General features: G+C 41.6%; 2 protein-coding genes across 6 annotated transcripts in view; one reads left to right on the top strand and one right to left on the bottom strand.

Moving 5' to 3' along the window:
* Positions 1-623: 623 nt before the first annotated feature.
* Positions 624-13,616, top strand: LOC133488863 (double-stranded RNA-specific editase B2-like). 4 transcript variants are annotated; one of them, XR_009791762.1, is made up of 10 exons: positions 624-797; positions 3,415-3,897; positions 4,768-5,129; positions 5,805-5,907; positions 5,997-6,168; positions 6,904-7,067; positions 7,689-7,848; positions 8,561-8,742; positions 9,168-9,300; positions 10,162-10,299. XR_009791762.1 is itself a non-coding variant. In XM_061797326.1 (10 exons), the coding sequence occupies exons 1-10, from the start codon at positions 731-733 to the stop codon at positions 11,616-11,618; spliced, it is 2,019 nt and encodes a 672-aa protein (XP_061653310.1). In that variant the 5' UTR covers positions 624-730; the 3' UTR covers positions 11,619-13,616. The 4 variants fall into 4 exon arrangements, 3 of the variants coding, with proteins under 3 accessions (XP_061653310.1, XP_061653309.1, XP_061653311.1); XM_061797326.1 differs by lacking the exon at positions 9,168-9,300 and adding an exon at positions 11,466-13,616 and having other exon boundaries at positions 3,415-3,888; positions 10,162-10,343; XM_061797325.1 differs by lacking the exon at positions 9,168-9,300 and adding an exon at positions 11,466-13,616 and having other exon boundaries at positions 10,162-10,343.
* Positions 13,617-14,549: 933 nt separating this feature from the next.
* LOC133488864 (WD repeat-containing protein 37-like) overlaps positions 14,550-18,722 on the bottom strand; it is a 31,085-nt gene continuing 26,912 nt past the window's right edge. For both annotated transcript variants that reach the window (XM_061797330.1, XM_061797329.1), the window contains exons 13-14: positions 16,310-16,424; positions 14,550-15,397 (exon numbers count right to left, since the gene is read on the bottom strand). In XM_061797330.1, coding sequence (XP_061653314.1) covers positions 15,266-15,397; positions 16,310-16,424 — 247 coding nt within the window. In that variant the 3' untranslated portion in view covers positions 14,550-15,265. The remainder of the gene's footprint in view (positions 15,398-16,309; positions 16,425-18,722) is intronic.

Below are 18,722 nucleotides of genomic sequence, written 5' to 3'. Positions count from 1 at the left end.
TTTATTGCATCAGCATGGTTTTCTCCCTTGGTGTGTAAACATAGGTGATTATGCAGTATACACTACGAATTAATATATTTATGAATATTCCTTTTTGCATTCATCTAAAGCTATGAGTCAATTAATTCAATGAAGGGAGTGTTAATTGACCAAAATTCCCTCTGCCTGTCGTACGTAAGCCTTAAAGGAGGAACAAGGAGGGAACACAGAGGAATAACGTTACAAAACCAGCAACAATAACAATAAATAAAACATAATTCCTATGGAGGACTTGTGGATTTTCACTCACGGAGAGTGGTGGTTAGTCAATAGAGGCCACGGCCTCGCTTCTTACAGTGGTCACCATATTACCTTGAAAAGTAAAAAAAAAATGAAAAAGGAATAATAAAATAGTGCCAAATGTGCCAAAAATCGAAGAATTTGAGAAGGGCCAATACTTTCTCATGGCACTGTACATAATTTGATTTATTATACAATAACAAAAAGCTCAATTTTGCTACTTGTTTTTATTTGCACCTTACCTAAATTGTTCATATTCAGGTTTGGTTCATGAACCATTTTTCCTCCGTCTAGCAATCAAACTTGCTCCTGTCAATCAAGAGTGAGGGGGCGTGGCCTGTGTGTGTGTGTGTGTGTGCAATGTCGCCCCACAGCTGCTTCCTCTCACTCTGCAAACACCCCACACAAACGTGCAATTACTATTATTCATATTCACAATATTACACGCGTTATGGACGTGTGTGAAGTTACAGACGTGAGGAAGAAAAGAAAGAGGAAGAGGAGGAGTAGAGTCACAGGTACGTACTTGAGCGTAGTCTCATAATTTAGAATTCATACATTTCATGTCATGAATGTGTCAGCCTAATAATCATTGTCATTATTTGATCATGTATGTATTAAATATCATCGGCTTTGTCATTTGTAGTATTGTCATATTTTTCGTTTAGTTTTATTTCATTTGTTCTAATATGTATGACAAGTACATGGTGATGAATGATTTACATTCAAAATGTTCTTTGGATGGACTGGTCGCTACCCAATGACAGGGCACGGAGAGAAAAAAAATGGACAGGTCACCAATCAATGTCAAGGCACATAGAAAAAAAAATGAACTGGTTGCCAATGTCCATAGTTAGCATAGCGATTAGCATCAGATAGCACAATGATGTTCGAGTAAATGTCAGGATGTTAGCGTTGCATCCATTCCGACGAATAATCGATCGATTTAATTGACAGAGTTTTGAAATTTGAAACAAAAGAACAAAAAGTTTTTCTTTAGGTGCAGATTGTCAGACGCAGATGGCCGCCTCCGTAATGTGTCGTCGTAATTACGGCATCAACAGGTTGCGCGGTTTAGCGCGCGGGATTAGCGTGCGATTGCGCTTCATTGTTGTCCGCATGCTAATCCCGACAAAAGGCGGCAGATTATGGCTTGATGGCTTTTTTTTTTTTGGGGGGGGGGGGGCCTTTAAACCCAACGTTTTTATTCAAAGTGTTTTTTTTTCTCCACTAAGCCAACTTCCATTTTCATTAACGCGCAACACACACTTTCTCAATGGTTTTTTTTTTTTTTTGCCCCACAAATGCATTACTCACTTTAGCGGATGCTAACACACACACAACACTCAATGACCTCACGGCAAAGTTTATTTGGCTATTTGATGACTTTTAGGCCTTCTAGTGATGATAATATTATAATAATAATAACAATACAGAGCGACCATTGCGTTGAACATTAAAATTCAAATAATAATAATCAATAGTATTCTGATTCTACATCATGAAATGTGATTATTAGGTAACATTATGCTGTAGAAAATCAGTAATAACAAAATTTGCTTTCTTTCTCGTGACAGCTGATGAACTTTTGTCATATGAATAAAAAGTAATTAAATTGAAACATAAAAGAGGAGATTATTGTTTTTGTTTTTTGGTACCATATGTTACCTCAGTAATTCCTCCTCTGCTGTTTACTCATTTCATAAATGGACGCTCAGATTTTCAGTCCCATTTTCATCATGTTTTATTTAGATCACTGAGCTTCCTTCCTAACTTGCTTGTTTCCTTCCTTCCTTCTCTAGCCGTCTCCTTCCCATTCCCATTATTCATTCTGTAGCGTATATTGGTTTGGATAATAGCGTAATTAATTTCGGAGAAAAGAATAAGCAGGAAAGTGACGCCTCCGTTACTTCCGGTTTAGCGTGATTTTAAGTGTAAGCGTTAAAATCAAATAATTTTATCTCAAAAAGGGGCACCACGTCTCTTTTTAGATGTGTGAAACGTCAGGACAAAGTGACAAAAACGTCTATGTCTCATAACCTGAAGGTTGCTACAGGAAATAGATCAGAGTTCTCGATAACCAGAGGTCTTTTGTCGAACCCGAACGCACGCAAACGATACAGGTAGTGACTTTCTATAGAAAATTTAACGAGATCTAACAGGGGAATCTACAAGGGAACAATGCAATTGTATGTGGTTGTTGAGAACACTGTAATATTTGCAATGTGGCATTTGTGTCGTGTGAGGTGAAACATCCCATCTGGCCCAGTTGACAAGCAGATTTGACATCAGACATTCAAATGTGCACAAATACAGTCACTAGTGGCGCTGTTGTGATGGTAACACTGGGAACGTTCATGCAAAGTTCTTAAAATAGCATACAATGTTCAAATTCGATTAGTTCCCCGGAGTTGCAGTACATCGCCACCGCCTGTGGGTGTCGCTCGCGTCCCATCCATTGTCCCAGACAAAAGGAACAAATGGCCCTTTGAACTTTTCTGGGGTAGCTGGTAATTGATTTCAAGTCCGGGTGAGGAGTCAGGATTCCTAGTCTCCACTTTGATGATCTCCTTCTGACTGGCTGGTAATTCATTTAGCGTCCGTGTGAGATAAACCAGGCCTCCACCGTGGCCGTCTGTCTCGGCGGGGGAGCGGAGCCAGGGAATGCAGTCCCAGTCCGAGGTTGGGGGTCATGGTGCCATCTGGCGAGAGCATGTCTGTTACAATTCCTTCTCATTCTCCATTCTTCTTTCCTTCATCGCCTCTTTCTTATTTCCTTCACATGCTATCTTCTTCACTCCTACCATCCTTCCCGACCTTCTTCCTATTTCCGTCACTCGCTGTCTTCTTCCCACCCTCCTTCTCTCCTTTCCTCTCTTCCTATGTTTTTATCAGATAATACAGTGATACTTTCTTTTCTTTAACGAAACAAAGAGGCTGGAACAGATTCATATTGTTGTGATTCATTTGACTGATGAGTAAACTTAGTTACGAGTTTGGTCAAGTAACTCACATTTTAGCTTGCAGCACAAAGCATAAAAAATCGACCAACCGATCGTTCGTGACTGGAAAAACTGGGAAGTTGGGGCCTTCGAAAGACAAGGTACTCCAGTAACGTAAGAATTGTGTTGTCAGGGTCGAGGAGCATGGGGGTGAAGAAGCTGGAGGACCAAGTGCACCACCTCGCCGTAAGGAAGCCATCAAGCAGAGGCACATCACCATTCCCCAAAAGGCAAGGACTCAGAGTCTCCGAGAGGAAGTGCCCACAAATGGGCCGCCTGACGTGGAAGAGAGCACCCTGTTTGCTTACTCGGAAGAAGAACTCAGTGGTGCGGCTGAATGAGCTGCAACCCGGTCTTCGCTACGACACGGTGTCGCAGACCGGCCCACCACACGCCCCCGTGTTCGCGGTGGCCGTGGATGTGAACGACCTCCGCTTCGAGGGCAGTGGACCCACGAAAAAACAGGCCAAGATGAGGGCGGCCGAGCTGGCACTCAAGTCCTTCGTCCAGTTCCCCGAACCAGGCTTGGAGGGTATCAGGAGCACCGAGACCGATTTCACAAATGATCGACTGGATCAGTCAGAAATGTTCTGCGCGGAGGGCACAGGTGGCAAAAGTACTCACACTCTATACAGTTGTACCTTGAGCTATAAGTTTAGGGACCGAGCCCTGCCGCGACTAGTGAAAATTCTTATAAATAATAATTGTATAATAACAAATAATTAACAGCCTTCATAAAAAAAGGGTTTTGTAATAGCGTATAGGTGCCACAAGATGGCAGCAAAGTACTTAAAACACAGAGCCTCAGAAAGCATCAACACCATATTTCTAGAATGTACACAATCATGAACTTTTGATATATAAATGACTGCATTCAGTAGTTTGACACAGTATTCCCTCGTTTATCACTGAGGTTACAATCCAGAAACCCTGCGATAGAGCCTCCTTTCACAAATCCGCCCCCTCTCAAGTCTCCGATCAAAGACATCCCTTCACTAATGTGCACGAGACGTGTTTTACAGGCCGACGTAAGCCATTATTTATCTATGACAGACATAACAAGGGAAAATGAAAAATTCGGCATTTAACAGTTTGGGTCCTAGTGTGTGTGGTGTGCTCTGATAATCTCAACACAAAGCACCACACACACAAAGATTCTGTTGCACCATCAATCTACAAACAAGTCTTTCGAGGCAGAACTCTCGCGTGAGCACACGTGATCTCACAAAAATGAAGACGAACAGACACTTTTGAAGTGACCCCCTAAAACCATTTTGTGTCTGGCTGCATGTTCAATAAACATCAGAATAATAAAACAATAAATACAAAATAATCAGAGGGAGTATTTCAAACTACTGTTCCAGTAAAAATAGCATACAGATCCACCATTCTGCAAGGCCAAAAAAAATACAAAATAAAAAAAAAGAAAGAAACCTAGTCAGTCACAAGGTCTTCTGTCTGTCATTCGCTGTTGTTCCTCGGGCAGTGAGTGAAAACTGGACCTGCGTCTTGGAGAAGGAGGTCTTGTCCTGCAGCCGCCGTCCATCCAATACAGGGGGAGCGGTCGGTACCTGGCTTTTGAGGCGGCTTGGTCCAGTGGGGTTGCTCGGTGAACTGCGACCAGGCCTGCGCTACTTTTGCCTGACAGAGCGACTTCATGGCCGGCCAGATAGGAGTTTCATCGCGGCAGTCCGGGTAGAGGGGCGGATGTTCGAAGGCTGCGGTCGCAGTAAAAGAGATGCTAAGGCCCGGGCGGCGGCCGCCGCTCTGTGCTCGCTCTACGACATCGGTGTGGGCCCCGAGAGGAACGTGATGGGCCTCCAGGGGGACAAACAGCAACTACCTCAGGTGAGATTTACTGACATCTTCTGATTGGTCGAAAAAAAAAAAGGATTAGTCGATTGTATGTCGGAGCTTGTCCCCCAATCTGGACCTTAAGTGAAGTTGAACAGGTACAATTGTGGTCTTCTTCTCTCCTGCTTTCTTCTGTCTTTAAATTGCTGTCCTCTTCTGTCCCTCTCTCCCTCCCGCCCTCTTTCCTTCAGTTGTTGTCTCCTTGGTGTATTTTATCTCCCTCCTTCCTACTTCCGGTCTTCTTTTCGCCTGCTGTCTTCCCTCCTTTCTTACTTCTGTCTCTCTTTCTGTCATTCCATCCTAGTTCCTTCACTTTCCGTTTACTGCCTCCATCCTTGCAGTGGGCATTAATGATTGGCATGATAACGGAGGAACAGCTGAAGGATTTTTAGAGCAGGAGCTGTCAATCAGACGGTGTGACGCATTAGCGCACATCAGCATTAGCGATCATCATTAACGAACATTAGCGACGGCGGCGGACGGGCAGCCGACCAAGACTGCGACAGCGCCGTAATCCCGAAGATAATTGTTCAACACGCTGGTTACGCGTGACCTTGTGTCACCGTCACCACCAAAACTCGTTAATTCATTCATTAGTGTAATAATTCACGTACACATTTATTGTTTATTATTGATTAATTTGCTACCGATTTGTTTGTTGTCATTAAGTTTTTTGCAGAGTCCATCTTCCAGCTGGTGAGACAAAAATACGAGCAGCTAATGGACCAAAGGCTCGCTACACACAACATGGCCGCTTTCATCATGACGACAGGTTGTCATGGTTGAGAAAAAAGTTGGAATTTTAAAAAAGACAATAAAAAGCTATCATAACATCATAAATTTGAACAATTTTGCTTCTAGGATTTGAGGCGAACTCAGCCGAGGTGGTTTCCATGGCAACGGGGACCAAGTGTTTGGACTGGGATGCCAGTTGTCACGACGACAGGGTGCTGCGCGACTGTCATGCCGAGGTTGTGTGCAGGAGGGCATTGTTGCGCTTCTTATACGCTCAGCTGGAGATGCTCCTTATATGGTAAAAAGTAAACCCAAGTAGGACTAAAACTAGTCTAAATCCAAGACGAAGTCTAAAAGTCATGTCACTAAAGCTAAGATTACTGTAAGCAAGTCGTAGACTAAGTTTAAAGCATAGATAGGGTCTGTTGCAATTGTTGTAAATTCACTATTATTGCTGCGTTTTGTGTATGCATCTCTTGGAAGTTACTGAACTTTGTTTATTTTACGTCAGGCACCTTGTTGGGCAGCTAAAGGGTCCTTGGAAATAGGTGTGTGGGGGTGGGAGAGAGCGAGAGAGAGAAACGCACACACACACACACACACACACACGCACGCAGCACATTTAAAGGTACAGGAACGTAATGAAACGGTGTGTGTGTGCAGGTGTGAGACTTTTGGCTTGATTACACTTTACAATGTTTAGAAAAACATGGTGGCGTCTTTCAGGGGACTGAGATGGTTTTCCGTTCATTTTAATGGTAAAATATGTTTTGAGATTGTGTTTCCAGACAAGAGCATGGTCACCGAATTAATTAAACTCGTATCTCAAGGCACCACTGCACACAACGCACGCGATCAAACTCGTGTGAGTAACGTGGGGCGAACGTTGAATGCACCATGAGAGTGAACTTGGACTACTACTACTTAGACGTAATTCTCAGTAGGACTAGTATTCGACTAAATCCAAGAGCAATCTATGTTCTACACTAATCTAAATCCAAGACTAAATCTAATGGTACAAACTTTCCCAAAGTCCTCCAGATGAGACTGATGCAGGCCCGGTGTCCATTTTTGAACCAGCGACTGGTCGCCGCGGGGTCTTCAGGCTGCGAGACCACGTTGGATTCCACATGTTTGTCACCTCGTCACCGTGTGGAGATGCCAGACTCAACTGCCCGTATGAAAACTACGCCTCACGTGAGACCCTCAACCAGGCCTTACTAAATCAAAGACCAAGTCTTAACTAAAACTAATTCTAGCCTAGTCTAATTCTAAGGCTTAGTCTCGGAGTAACCTGAGCAAGTCTACAACTAGTCCATGTCTAAGATTAGTTGAATTAAATTTAAAATTACGGTTCCCAATTGAGACTAAATCCAAGGGAAGGCCTACAGTAGTCTAAATCCAGGACTAGGCTACATCTAGGAGGAAACCAAGACTAAGATTACCGTAAATCAGAAAGTCATTTAATTAAATCTTGGATTAGTCTAAATCCAAGACTAAAGATAAAAGCAATCTAAATCCACGACTAGTCTCAGTCTAGGAGTAGTCTAAATCCAAGACTACAGTAAATCTCAGAATGATACCAGTAAGTCTAAAACTAGTCTAAATCTGACACTAGTCTAAATCCAAGATTAAAATTAAATCAAAAAGTAATTTACGTAAATCTTGGATTAGTCTAAATCCAGGACTAAAACTCAAAGTAATCGAGGAGTAAAACAAAAACTGGTCTAATTATGTAAAAGACGAAATCCAAGACTAGTCTAATCATGTCCAAAGAATAGTCTAAATATAAGACTGTGTGTGTTTGTGTGTTGTTAGCCTCCATGACTATGTCCGCGTTGCGCTGTGGCCTGAGGACGAAGGTGGGCGGCGGACAGGGAACTTTGCCCGTCACAGCTCGGCCAGCCAATCAGAAGACGGCAGGAGTGTCGCCGGGTAAACCTCGAGTCAGCATGTCCTGCACAGACAAAATAGCAAAGTGAGTCACACGCACCGGATGCTCATCGGTGGGTTTTTCAAGTCTTAAATACAAGTAGACTAGTTTTAGACTGAAACAAGACTTGGAATTAGACTAATGTAGTCCTACACTGACTGGGATTACTCTGTCTTGGACTTAAATTTGGATTTAAAATACTCTTAAATGCACTCAAGCTCGTCTTCGTCTTGGATTTGGACGAGTCTTGAGACTCACCGATATTATCGGAGACCTGGTGTTGGACTAGTCTTGGATTTGGACTTCTCTTTGACTAATCTGATGTACACTACCATAGTCTGAGACTTAGTCTTGGATTTAGACTTGTCTGAGACTTAGTCTTGAAGTTGGGAGTGAACGAGACTGGATTTCAACTACTCTTAGACTGACTAATGTTGGACTTGACTACTATACTCTTGGACTTAGTCTCGGATTGGAATTAATACTACAGTGTACTTTCTCAGAATACGCTTAGACTCAGTTATACTTGTCTGACTGGTGTAGTCTTACACTTTCCTGTGGTCTTACAGCTACTTAAAGGACTATACTTACATTTCGTTCAACTACTCGTGAACATAGTCTCGGACATAGACTAACTAGTCTTAAAGCTACTTAGACAATTTAGCCTTAGCCTTGGACTTAGTTAAAGTTCTTCTTATTCCTCATTGACTATGTGTGTGTGTGTCTGTGTGAGTGTGTGTGTGTGTGTGTTCAACAGGTGGTGCGCAGTGGGCCTGCAAGGGGCGCTGTTGTCTCACCTGGTGGAGCCTGTGTACCTTCACAGCTTGACGGTGGGAACGTTGAGCCACACGGGCCACCTGCAACGCGTCCTGACTCGCCGACTCGCCCCAAATAAACGCTGCGCCGCACCCTATCGACGAAAACCGCCGCTACTCGCATGTATGCACTTTGACCTTTGTGTCTGTCTGTCGATCTCTGCGTATGAGTGTCTGGGTGTGAGTTGTGGTTTACAGCAGCTCCTTCTCATTTTGTCCCGTTTAATAAATGGCTAAAAGTGCATCAGGACTGCGGCTTCCGTTGCCAACTTACTGTAAGAGGGCATTACAGTACTGTCATTTTTCAATTATTATTATTTTTTTGACTTCACTCAAGGATCGGAAGCTTGCACGTAACTCAAATCTAGAGTGGCCTAACACATTTTTTGTCATGTTGCTGGAGCGTGATGTAAAGTTTAATAGCTGCAATTTAATTGTGGTGATTTATACGGCAATAATTACTTCATCTGGATACTAGTTTTTCAGAAATTGTGATTTTCGTCAGATTTCGACATTTTCCTAGATGGAATTATTTTGATTTTGCTGCAGTTGAGCACATGGATCACGGCGCACTCTCCCCCGATATGATAATCACTGTGAAACGAGGCGTCTGATGGCCCTGCCCAACGAGCTGCGAGGATGTGCATGGCAGACTGCGACGACAGCAGATGAATAGGATAAAGTTGGGCAAGATTCATTCAACACATCATGGCAGATGATTGAGAAGAGCTAGCCAGCGTCCACTAACTAGCAGCTAAGCTAACTGGCTAGTAAAGCTGATGTTCCCATGCAGCCACACAGTCTAGCTTTACGCATTTTACCGCACCGAAACCAGCACATAGCAGACCACAGCCATGATACAGCTAGGGATCCTGGTTAAAGTAAGCCATTTTTAGCTAAAATGCAGCGTTTTGGCAACAGCTTTTTCTGAAAATGTGTCATTGTACACCCTTTCTGGTGTTGTGACACAATCTGTGACCCCAAAAAAACTCCGACCAGGATGTAACTGTGGAGCTAGAGATAGTTACTGTCAATGCAAATAGCGAATGGGGATTTAAATGGCCAGTCCAAGCCCTACTGCAATGTCTAAATGTCAAAATTGGAACTAAACCTTCACTTTGACCAGTATCCATCTGAAATACAGTACATTCCTTTTTGCACTTCACTTAAAAATGACAAAAATGGACTTAGGCCACTCTAGTTCTCAGTGGCCAATTTATTTTCTTTATTTTCATTTGAGGCAGAAAATTGAAAAGAAGATCACCCAAAAGTAAAGCAGATATTGGGGAACGCAGCGTGTGGGTGGTGGTATGCACGGTGAGCAGAGAGCGAAGATGCCAGTGAGTGTTTAATTGATAAACAAGGAGCAGTGAAGTTTGACTTAACACGAAATTTGGTACACTTCTATTACGAGTAGACTCATAAATATGTGTCAGGTAGCCATGCCGGAAAACACACACACACACAAAAAAAAGCTTTATTTTGTGAATATTTCTTTGACGAACAACCAAGGTTCCACTGATAAATAAAAATTTTGTTGCAGGTCTAAACATGGGGCAGCGTCACGCATGTGGGACTTCATCTCGTGTCAGCATAAACTGGAGCAGCGGTGACGGCGACACAGAGGAGCTCAGCACCTCGTCAGGGTTGTGCAACCTCTGTGGGACACCGTCCAGACTCAGCGGGCGTCGTTTTTTCACCCACTGGCAACGTCTGCGCAGGCGGGTAAGTACAGTGCAGACTTCGGGCCTGATTTACGACAGGTTTTGTGTGTGAAAAAATAGGCGGAAACTTGATTGCTAACACAAACAGATTTGGAAGCTGATCCACTAACCGCGCGCACCCAAACAGGGAAAAAATTGCTGCACGGTTAATTTTGTGCGTTCTGAGAGGCGCATTTATATCACTACAGCCGGGTGGAATGTTGGTATCTCCAAAATTTCCGGAGTCACTCGCCAATCTGATATCTTGTACCGTATGCAAAAACTGCATTAAGCTTTTGATCACCTGAGCTCTATCTTGAAAATATTAAAGATGAAATGAAAACATACCCATTTGTATTATTTCATCCTTCACCCAATGAAAATTGTTAAGGAATCAGATCTGTAAGCATTGTTGATAAGGTATTCTTTTCAATCCGCTATATGGGGAATGTCACGTGACCAAACCCAGAAAATGGGGTAGCTGACTTCCTTTGTATGCTATGCTAACGAGCGTGACTACTGTTTGATTACATGATTGTTATATTGATGAGGGAGTATTTGATTAATTGTTTCAGCCCTTGATGAAACTAATAGTCCACAATATAAAAATCGCTATATAGTGCTAAGTGAATATTCGATTAATTGTTTCAGCCCTAGAGTCAACTATATAGTCCACTTTGTAAAAATTGCAATATAGTAATTTGGGAATATTCGATAAATCGTTTCAGCCCGAGAGTCAACTACTAGATAGTCCACTACATAAAAATACCTTTATAGTGATAAGGGAGTATTCAATTAATCGTTTCAGCCCTAGAGTCAACGATATAGTCCAGAATATAAAAATTGCTGCATAGTGATGAGGGAGTATTCGATTAATCGTCAATTTTATAATCCACCATATAAAAATCCCGATATAGTAATTAGGGAGTAGGGAATGAGGGAATTATTCAGAACGGAGTAACTACTCCCTTACACGCTTATCCTCTTTGAGGCCTAAATATGTACTAAAAAGATAAATACAACTGAGCTGTACTTAAGACTGTGATTATTTTGTGTACCATTAGAGGGAGCCCTTGGATCACACCCCTGCTTGGGGGTCATGGTTCCAAGCAGGTGCTTAGTTCACTTATGCCTTGTCCTTCAGTTGAACAATTGGACGCCAGAGGACATGCTGAGGACGCACATCGCCTGGAAGCGGGCGGCCGGTCCGTACCAGAAGGCCGTGCAGCAGTTCGGCGATGCCGTGCGGGACGCGGGGCTCGGGGTGTGGAGCAGGAAACTTACGCAAAGCGCTTAGAGCAACGACGTGTAATATGAACATCGTTATGAAAACAAGTACAAGTCGGACTCGCAGCTGTGATGTTCTGGGTTCAAATCTGGGCACCAGCCTTCCTGTGTGGAGTTTATTTACATGATCTCTTTGGACTTGCCTGTTTTTTTTCTCCCACATTCCAAATACATGTTAGCGTCATGAAAGACCTGTTTAAAAAAATATTTTGGGGGCGCAGTGTCCATTTGATGTGACTGAACTTGTGTCCAATAGATTTGTACTTTTGGTTTTATTACCCTATATTATTACCGAGTACTACTATTTGAAAAGTGTGACTGTATGTAAACTTGGTAAATGGTTTGTCATGAGGAGCTGGTGACTTCAAGAGGAAAAGATCATGTACTAGATCATTTATGGCTCTTTATTTGTAAAAGGTGCATTGCTGAAATGTAGAAATGTGATGTTAATAATACTGTACATTTTTTTACCTTTGTAATTAACAACCAAAGCAAGTTATAATTGTGCAAAATAAATTGTATAAAATACTTAACCATACATATGGTATGTAAATAATATACAATGACCCCCGGGCACAGGGCGAGTGTAATGATGTGTGTGCTACTAGCGCAGGCAGAACATGTTTCGATCTGCCATTACACAAGTTTTTGTCTTCAACACAACAAAGTCAACAACAAAGCTGTGATTTAACTCCATTGCATTGTAACTCACTCGAAGTTGTGCAATTTTCATTGATGCATTTTCCTTTCATGATAATGGTTTGGTAAATTCAGCCGAGATCAGGAGTGTTATGAATATATTGTTGAGCTATTTTATTTACTGTCCTGCAGAAGGTGCTTAATCAATGTGTCTAAACTTTACACTGTAAAAAACAAAATCTATATAATTACAAAGTAACTGAGGGCAGAGAAACAATGCTATGCCGTGGACGGAGAATGTGAGGTGGACCGCATTCTAACAAAAATTTCTCAATTGTGTTTCATGGGAAACAAAAAGCAGTTCGAGAGAATAAAACCACTAACATGTACAGAGCTCCAAGCATAACATGGGAAATTTTAGTTTGGCCACAATATAGCTGACATGCACACAAAAGGGTAATAATATATGACCACCAAATAGGTGTAATTTGCGCACAAAATACTAATTGGTGGGTTTGTTATCATTCCGATAAACAACTAAACAAATAGTGCAAATCTTTTCTTACTGCTTTAATTAATAGCCTGCAATCCTCTGCTAAAGCATTTCAAATTCTTGTTCTATGTGCCCCCTTTTTAACTTTGAACTTCCAAAGGTCTCTGCACGCCCCATCCCCAACCCTAACCCTAACAAACTTCCACTTGCCAATCATGTTGCAGTGGGGCGTGTCCTGCCTCAAAACTTATGTGGGAATCCTAGGGTGCATATTGTAGTTTGAATATACATATTTTGTAGAGTGTCTGTTGTACTTGGGGCAGTATTTAATCCTAAAATGACTTAACACTGGCTCAAGGTTACTGTACACCTAACCAACCTCAAATTTCTAAGGATCGTGTAGTAATTAGGCTGTCATTTTGTGAAATGCGTTTGGTCACATAAATAAAATAAAATAAAAAAAATGTTCTGTTGGGTCAGAGTTGGGGTGGCGCAGGACACGATCGTCTTTGCATGTGCAAAGTTGTTATATTTGACTTTCATGCATTCCCACTTAATATATAAAGCATAATGTGGACATTTGTGGTAATAGTAATAATTTAATGACTTTATTATTTAATTATATATATATATAAATTTTGGATTACAAGTGCTTTGTGTTGGTGTGTGTCCAGCAGGGGGAGACGGAAAAGAAAATGACGTGTCAGTCAATTTAAGTTTTTATTTTGCTTGACGTGTAACATAGTGACATCGTTACAATGATAACACAACTGCACTAAATGCCAACATTTTTCCCACTTTAACTTGTTATGCTCAGTTTCACATATAACCAGGGAAGAGAGCGTTTCTCCTTTTTTTTTTTTTTTTTAAGTAAAAGACTACTAGAGAGAAAATAAGTCCACAAAGTGACAATGTTGACATTAAACAAGATGGTTGCACGTTCTCTCACCTGTGTATTATTATTTATTAGTATTGAATAACAGCATATCGATAATAAACCAGAGCATACAATTTAACTGACAGGTTGACAGTAAACATATTTTTTATTGTGTGTGAATACTTTCAAATATTGACCAAGGTCAAATAGCAATTTGGGGTTAAGGTGGCTAATAAACATCCATCATGCCCCCGGCTAATAAACACAAACTAAAATTCTTTATATATACATTACATTTCACATGATAGACTATGGAGGACTAAAAAGTGTCAATACATATGAAATAATCAAATGTGTGAGTCACTGATGGTGTACTGGTGCACTTGCCTGACTTTGGTGCGGGCAGTGTGGGTTTAGTTCCCACTCAGTGACAGTGTGAATGTGAGTGCGAGTGGTCGTTCGTGTCTATATGTGCCTTGTGACTGACTGGCGACCAGCTCAGGGTGTAGTCCGCCTTTCGCCCGAGTCAGCTGGGATAAGCTCCAGAGACCCTGAACAGGCTAAGCGGTGTTGAGAATGGATGGAGAATTAAATGTCATTATGCAATAAACTTAACATTTCACTTTTATTTACTTTTCCGTTTTCCAGTGATTCATGGGTGATTCAATAATTAAACAGTGAAATATTTGAACTGGTATTTTCATGAAACAATGAGACTGAATACCACATTTATGTATTTAATTCCAAATATAATGACTTATCACTTAATTATTTGAGGGATTTATTTATTTAATTCTGGCACTTTTTAGTCCTCCATAAAACACACGTGCTCAATAAGTGTGACAATGAAAACATTCTACACTTTTTATACACTTCTTGGGAAGTTTCCCTCACAAGGCAAAAAGTGTGTGATGTCTAAAAAACAACCCCCCCCCCCCCCCCCCCCCCCCCCCGCACAGACAAAATAAATTTGTGTCTTTTCAGCACCAAAGAGAATTTTAAAATCTTCGGTGGAATTAAATGAAATTGTTACTCCGCACCGATAGGGGGCAGCACAATAGCTACTAACACAAACTTAGCCAGGTGAAATGCTGTCACGTTTTCTCATAGGTGTTCCTAATGAAGTGAACCACATGCTGCAACAGCAACTCACTGGTGCCGCCTGGCTACAAAAAATATAAATCAGCCACCGGACAGTAGTTTCACCAATAAACATGAAATCGGGTGGACATGTTCATCATAACCGAACGATCCAAAATATCTCAAGGACCCACGGTGGAAAGTAAACGGGAAGTCGGCTATGCTAGTTTGAAGTAGCCATTTCACACATGTAGATTGTGTGGCTTGTACCCAACGTGTACATTCACATTTTGTGAATCTTCTCGACTCCAAGGAAACAGAATAATTGCTGTTGATGTTGATGGTGCTGTGAGACTTCATGCATTGGAGCGTGTTGTGCTTGCTTTTTCATCGATGGCACGTTGTTTTGAAGGAGACACACACACACACACGCACACAAAGTGTTCAGTGTACGTCAGCATCCTTTCCCGCTCGTGAAGCCGAGCTGTGGTGTACTTTTAACCGATATATGAAAACTCAAGTGACGTGTTAGCAACAAAAGCCCCGAAAGAATTGGTGGCATTGGGGGTTACTTCTCCTGCAGTAGGGCGGGGATGTTGATGTTCCAGCCGATGGCCTGGCGGTCGAAGCCGCACGTAAACAAGTTGCACGAGGCGTTGTCCTCGCTCCATGCTGAGCAACACACCATACGGCGGTGGCCCTGGAAAACAAACACACACACACAATTTAAATGTGCTTTAATAAGTCGTGTGTTGTAGTTGGTTTTAATGTGTTTATGTGTGTGAGACATAAAACTATAATTATTTTTATGCCATCGCTTTCAAGTTGAAACCCCGTAGGTCCAAATATGGTCAAATCCACATTTTTAAAAAAAATGTATACTACTGGTGTGTCTCCACATGTTAATTTTTTGTGCAATTTTAACCAATTTAAAGTGGTGAATATAGCTTGAGAACAACTCTATTAACATTCTTAAATGTGTTGTAAAATTCTTGCCGCGGTCTCTGGAAGCTGTGCAGAATAGTTGTTGCCTGTACTGAACGTCTGGATGTTTTTTTTTTTTTTTTACAATAACGAGTGAAAATAGTGAGGTTCGACACATTTAAGTAGGCTTGTTTTGCTAAAATTCATCGCTGTGATGCTTCGTTGCAGAAGGAACCTCATGAGCCATGTTTGCGTGCCGATTAATAGCCGCAAAATACAAAGAGGTTTAGTCATCTTATTGTTTTATTTATTACATCATTCATAGTTCTAAGAGCTTTGAAAAAGAGTTTGGGAAGATGACGTACCACAGCCGTTTGCTTTTGAGAAGTATGAAAGGCTTCTTCTTTTTTTTTTTCTTTTTTTTAATGGGGTCTCGGCGTAAATGCAGGTGTGTGCTATATGACAGCAATATAAGGTATATTTCCAATTTGAACAAAGCGGTGTTTGAGAATTCAAGTAAGATGCCTTTTTTCCCCCCCTGAAAAGTAGCAATTTTGGAGGTGTGATAATTCAACCCGAAAGCGACGATATGGTCTTTACAAGTAGATTGTCACCTGTCAAGGGTGGGTCTGAAACTCGGCAATAAACGTGGGTGTACCGTAACTCGTCATCTGTCAATCGTTCTGACCTGTCTGTTGCTGCGCGGCAGTCTGGCCAAGCGCACGCCGGACATGTCAAACAGTCGCACTTGACGATTGTCGTGAGGGAGAGCGATGATCCTCTGACTCATCGACACGCTGATCCTACACACACCGCAACAAATGACATACAGTGAGTGCATCTAGAGCAGTAACTTTACCAGTTACACATCCTGGACTGGTCACCAGGCAATGGCAGGACATACAGACTGGTAGCCAGCCGATGCTAGGTCATTTCCGTTATGCGTTAGTTGGTATTGTCGTTTAAAAACGCAAAACCATTTTGTATCCGATTACTCAATTCATCGTTGGAATAATCGAGAGAACACTCGCACTGGGTGTGGGGCTACTCACTTATTGCGACAAATAACTCATGAATATGCAAATTGCTTGTGTATCCCCTCACTTATACTCTCGTCCTTTAGACTTGTATAATTTACATCGTTAATCCCACCACACTTCAGTTGTACAGCCGGGTTCACGACCCTTGTCCTGCATGCTTCTTCTCCTGTCCTTGTCCTGTTCTATCTTGTCCTGTCCTTCCCTCACAGGGTGTGTAGCACTACAGCCCCATGCAACACTAATATTTAATGTTACATTAATGTAGATAATGTAATGACTTACTTTTCTCATCCTGTTTACAATTAGTGCTTTGTCTTTTGTCTTTGTTTCTCTCTCCCGTCTAGAAACTTTGTTCTGATCGACTGATTCTCAATAAACTTCAATTATAATACTAAGAAACCACAGCGGAAGCTTAAAAACTCCACTGTGATACAGTAGAACTGTTTTGGCATAAAAGGGATACAGCTCTTCCATTCTGCTTGACCTAACAGCCGAACAGGACAAAAAAAAAAATAATGAAGCCACCCACTTTTCAAGTGAGCAAAAATATTGGAACAGACATTTTTAATTAACTTAAAGTGAATAACATTTAATATTTGGTGACATAACCCTTACTTGCAATAACTGCATCCAGCCTGAGACCCATTGACTTCACCAGACTGTTGCATGTTTTATTTGAAATGCTTTTCCAGGCCTTTACTGCAGCCTCTTTCAGTTCTTGTTTGTTTCTAGGGGTTTCTCCCTTCAGTCTCCTCTATAGGACGTAAATTGCATGCTCTATTGGGTTAAGGTCCGATGATTGACCTGGGCAGTCTAAGACATTCCACTTTTTCCCCCTGATGAAGTCCTTTGTTGTGTTGGCAGTGTGTTTTGGGTCATTGTCTTGTTCCATGATGAAGCTTCTCCCGATTAGTTTGGATGCATTTTTCTGTAAACCGCCAAACAAAATGGTTTTGTAGACTTCAGAATTCATTCTGCTGCTACCATCATGTTTTACATCATCAATAAAGACTAGCCTGTTCTAGAAGTAGCCATGCAAGCCCAAGCCATGACATTAACGCCACCATGCTTCACAGATGAGCTTGTGTGTTTTGGATCATAAGCAGATCCTTTCTTTCTCCATACTTTGGCCTTTGCATCACTTTGGTAGAGGTTACTCTTGGTCTTATCAGTCCAGAAAACTTTGTTCCAAAACACTTTTGGCTCATCTCTGTATTTCTATGCAAAATCCGATCTGGCCTTCCGATTCTTTTTGCTGAAGAGTGGTTTGCGTCTTGTGGTATGGCCTGAGGTATGTATTTCTTCTCCCAGTCTTTTTCGAACAGTGGATTGTGATTAGGCTTTCCAGGATCAGGATTTTTGGGGCCGATCACTGATCAAGTTTAAAAAAACGATAACCGATCACCGATCCGATCACAAGATGGAGCAATGTGTCTATTTACATGACTTGTTTATTTCTTGTATATACTTGTGTACTGTATACGTATCTTCAAAAAGCATTTTAGACTTTTAAAACATCTTTAAACTAGACTTTAAAACATCAATGACTTCTAGGGGGCATTCAAGGATTCACCACTGACATAAGTTGAGGTCAAATCAACATTACAACATGACAGAAATAATGGGTGCTATCTTACTGTAATAAAATTACTTTATTGCAATTAAATTACGTTCACAAATACTGTTAATGACATGCTTACTGTTAATGACATGCTTACTCTAACCTTCTCACTGTCCCGGCTATATGGACGGGTGTTGTCCAGAGTTTGCTTAGGTTTGCCTTTTCATTTTTTATTTTTCTTCCCTCCACGCTGCGTTGCTTGAACGCGGCATGCTCCTCCTTGTGTACATTCTTCAGTTGACGATCACATTTGTTCTATTGAAGCATTTAGACGACGTTCCCCACGACGTACTTCAGTTGTGCACAGACTGCAAATAACTTACGTGTTGTTTGTCTGAGACACCGCAAAATAGTCCTACACAGACGACGTGTTTTTTTCACTGATAAGATTGAAAAAAACTGTACTGGCCGTCAGATAGTTACAGTACTACGCCACAAGA

Source organism: Phyllopteryx taeniolatus, chromosome 14 (assembly GCF_024500385.1).
Source record: "Phyllopteryx taeniolatus isolate TA_2022b chromosome 14, UOR_Ptae_1.2, whole genome shotgun sequence".
Lineage (NCBI taxonomy): Eukaryota > Metazoa > Chordata > Actinopteri > Syngnathiformes > Syngnathidae > Phyllopteryx > Phyllopteryx taeniolatus.
The sequence above is the reverse complement of the archived record's forward strand: the minus strand, read 5'-3'. Positions and strand labels throughout refer to the sequence as shown.

Bases quoted from the DNA above. Each gene is read 5' to 3' on its own strand.
- LOC133488863 (XM_061797325.1), top strand. From the start codon at position 731: ATGGACGTGTGTGAAGTTACAGACGTGAGGAAGAAAAGAAAGAGGAAG. The intron at 3,898-4,767 runs GTACTCACACTC...TTCCTCGGGCAG, and splicing joins GGAGGGCACAGGTGGCAAAA to TGAGTGAAAACTGGACCTGC. The intron at 5,130-5,804 runs GTGAGATTTACT...GTTGTCATTAAG, and splicing joins ACAAACAGCAACTACCTCAG to TTTTTTGCAGAGTCCATCTT.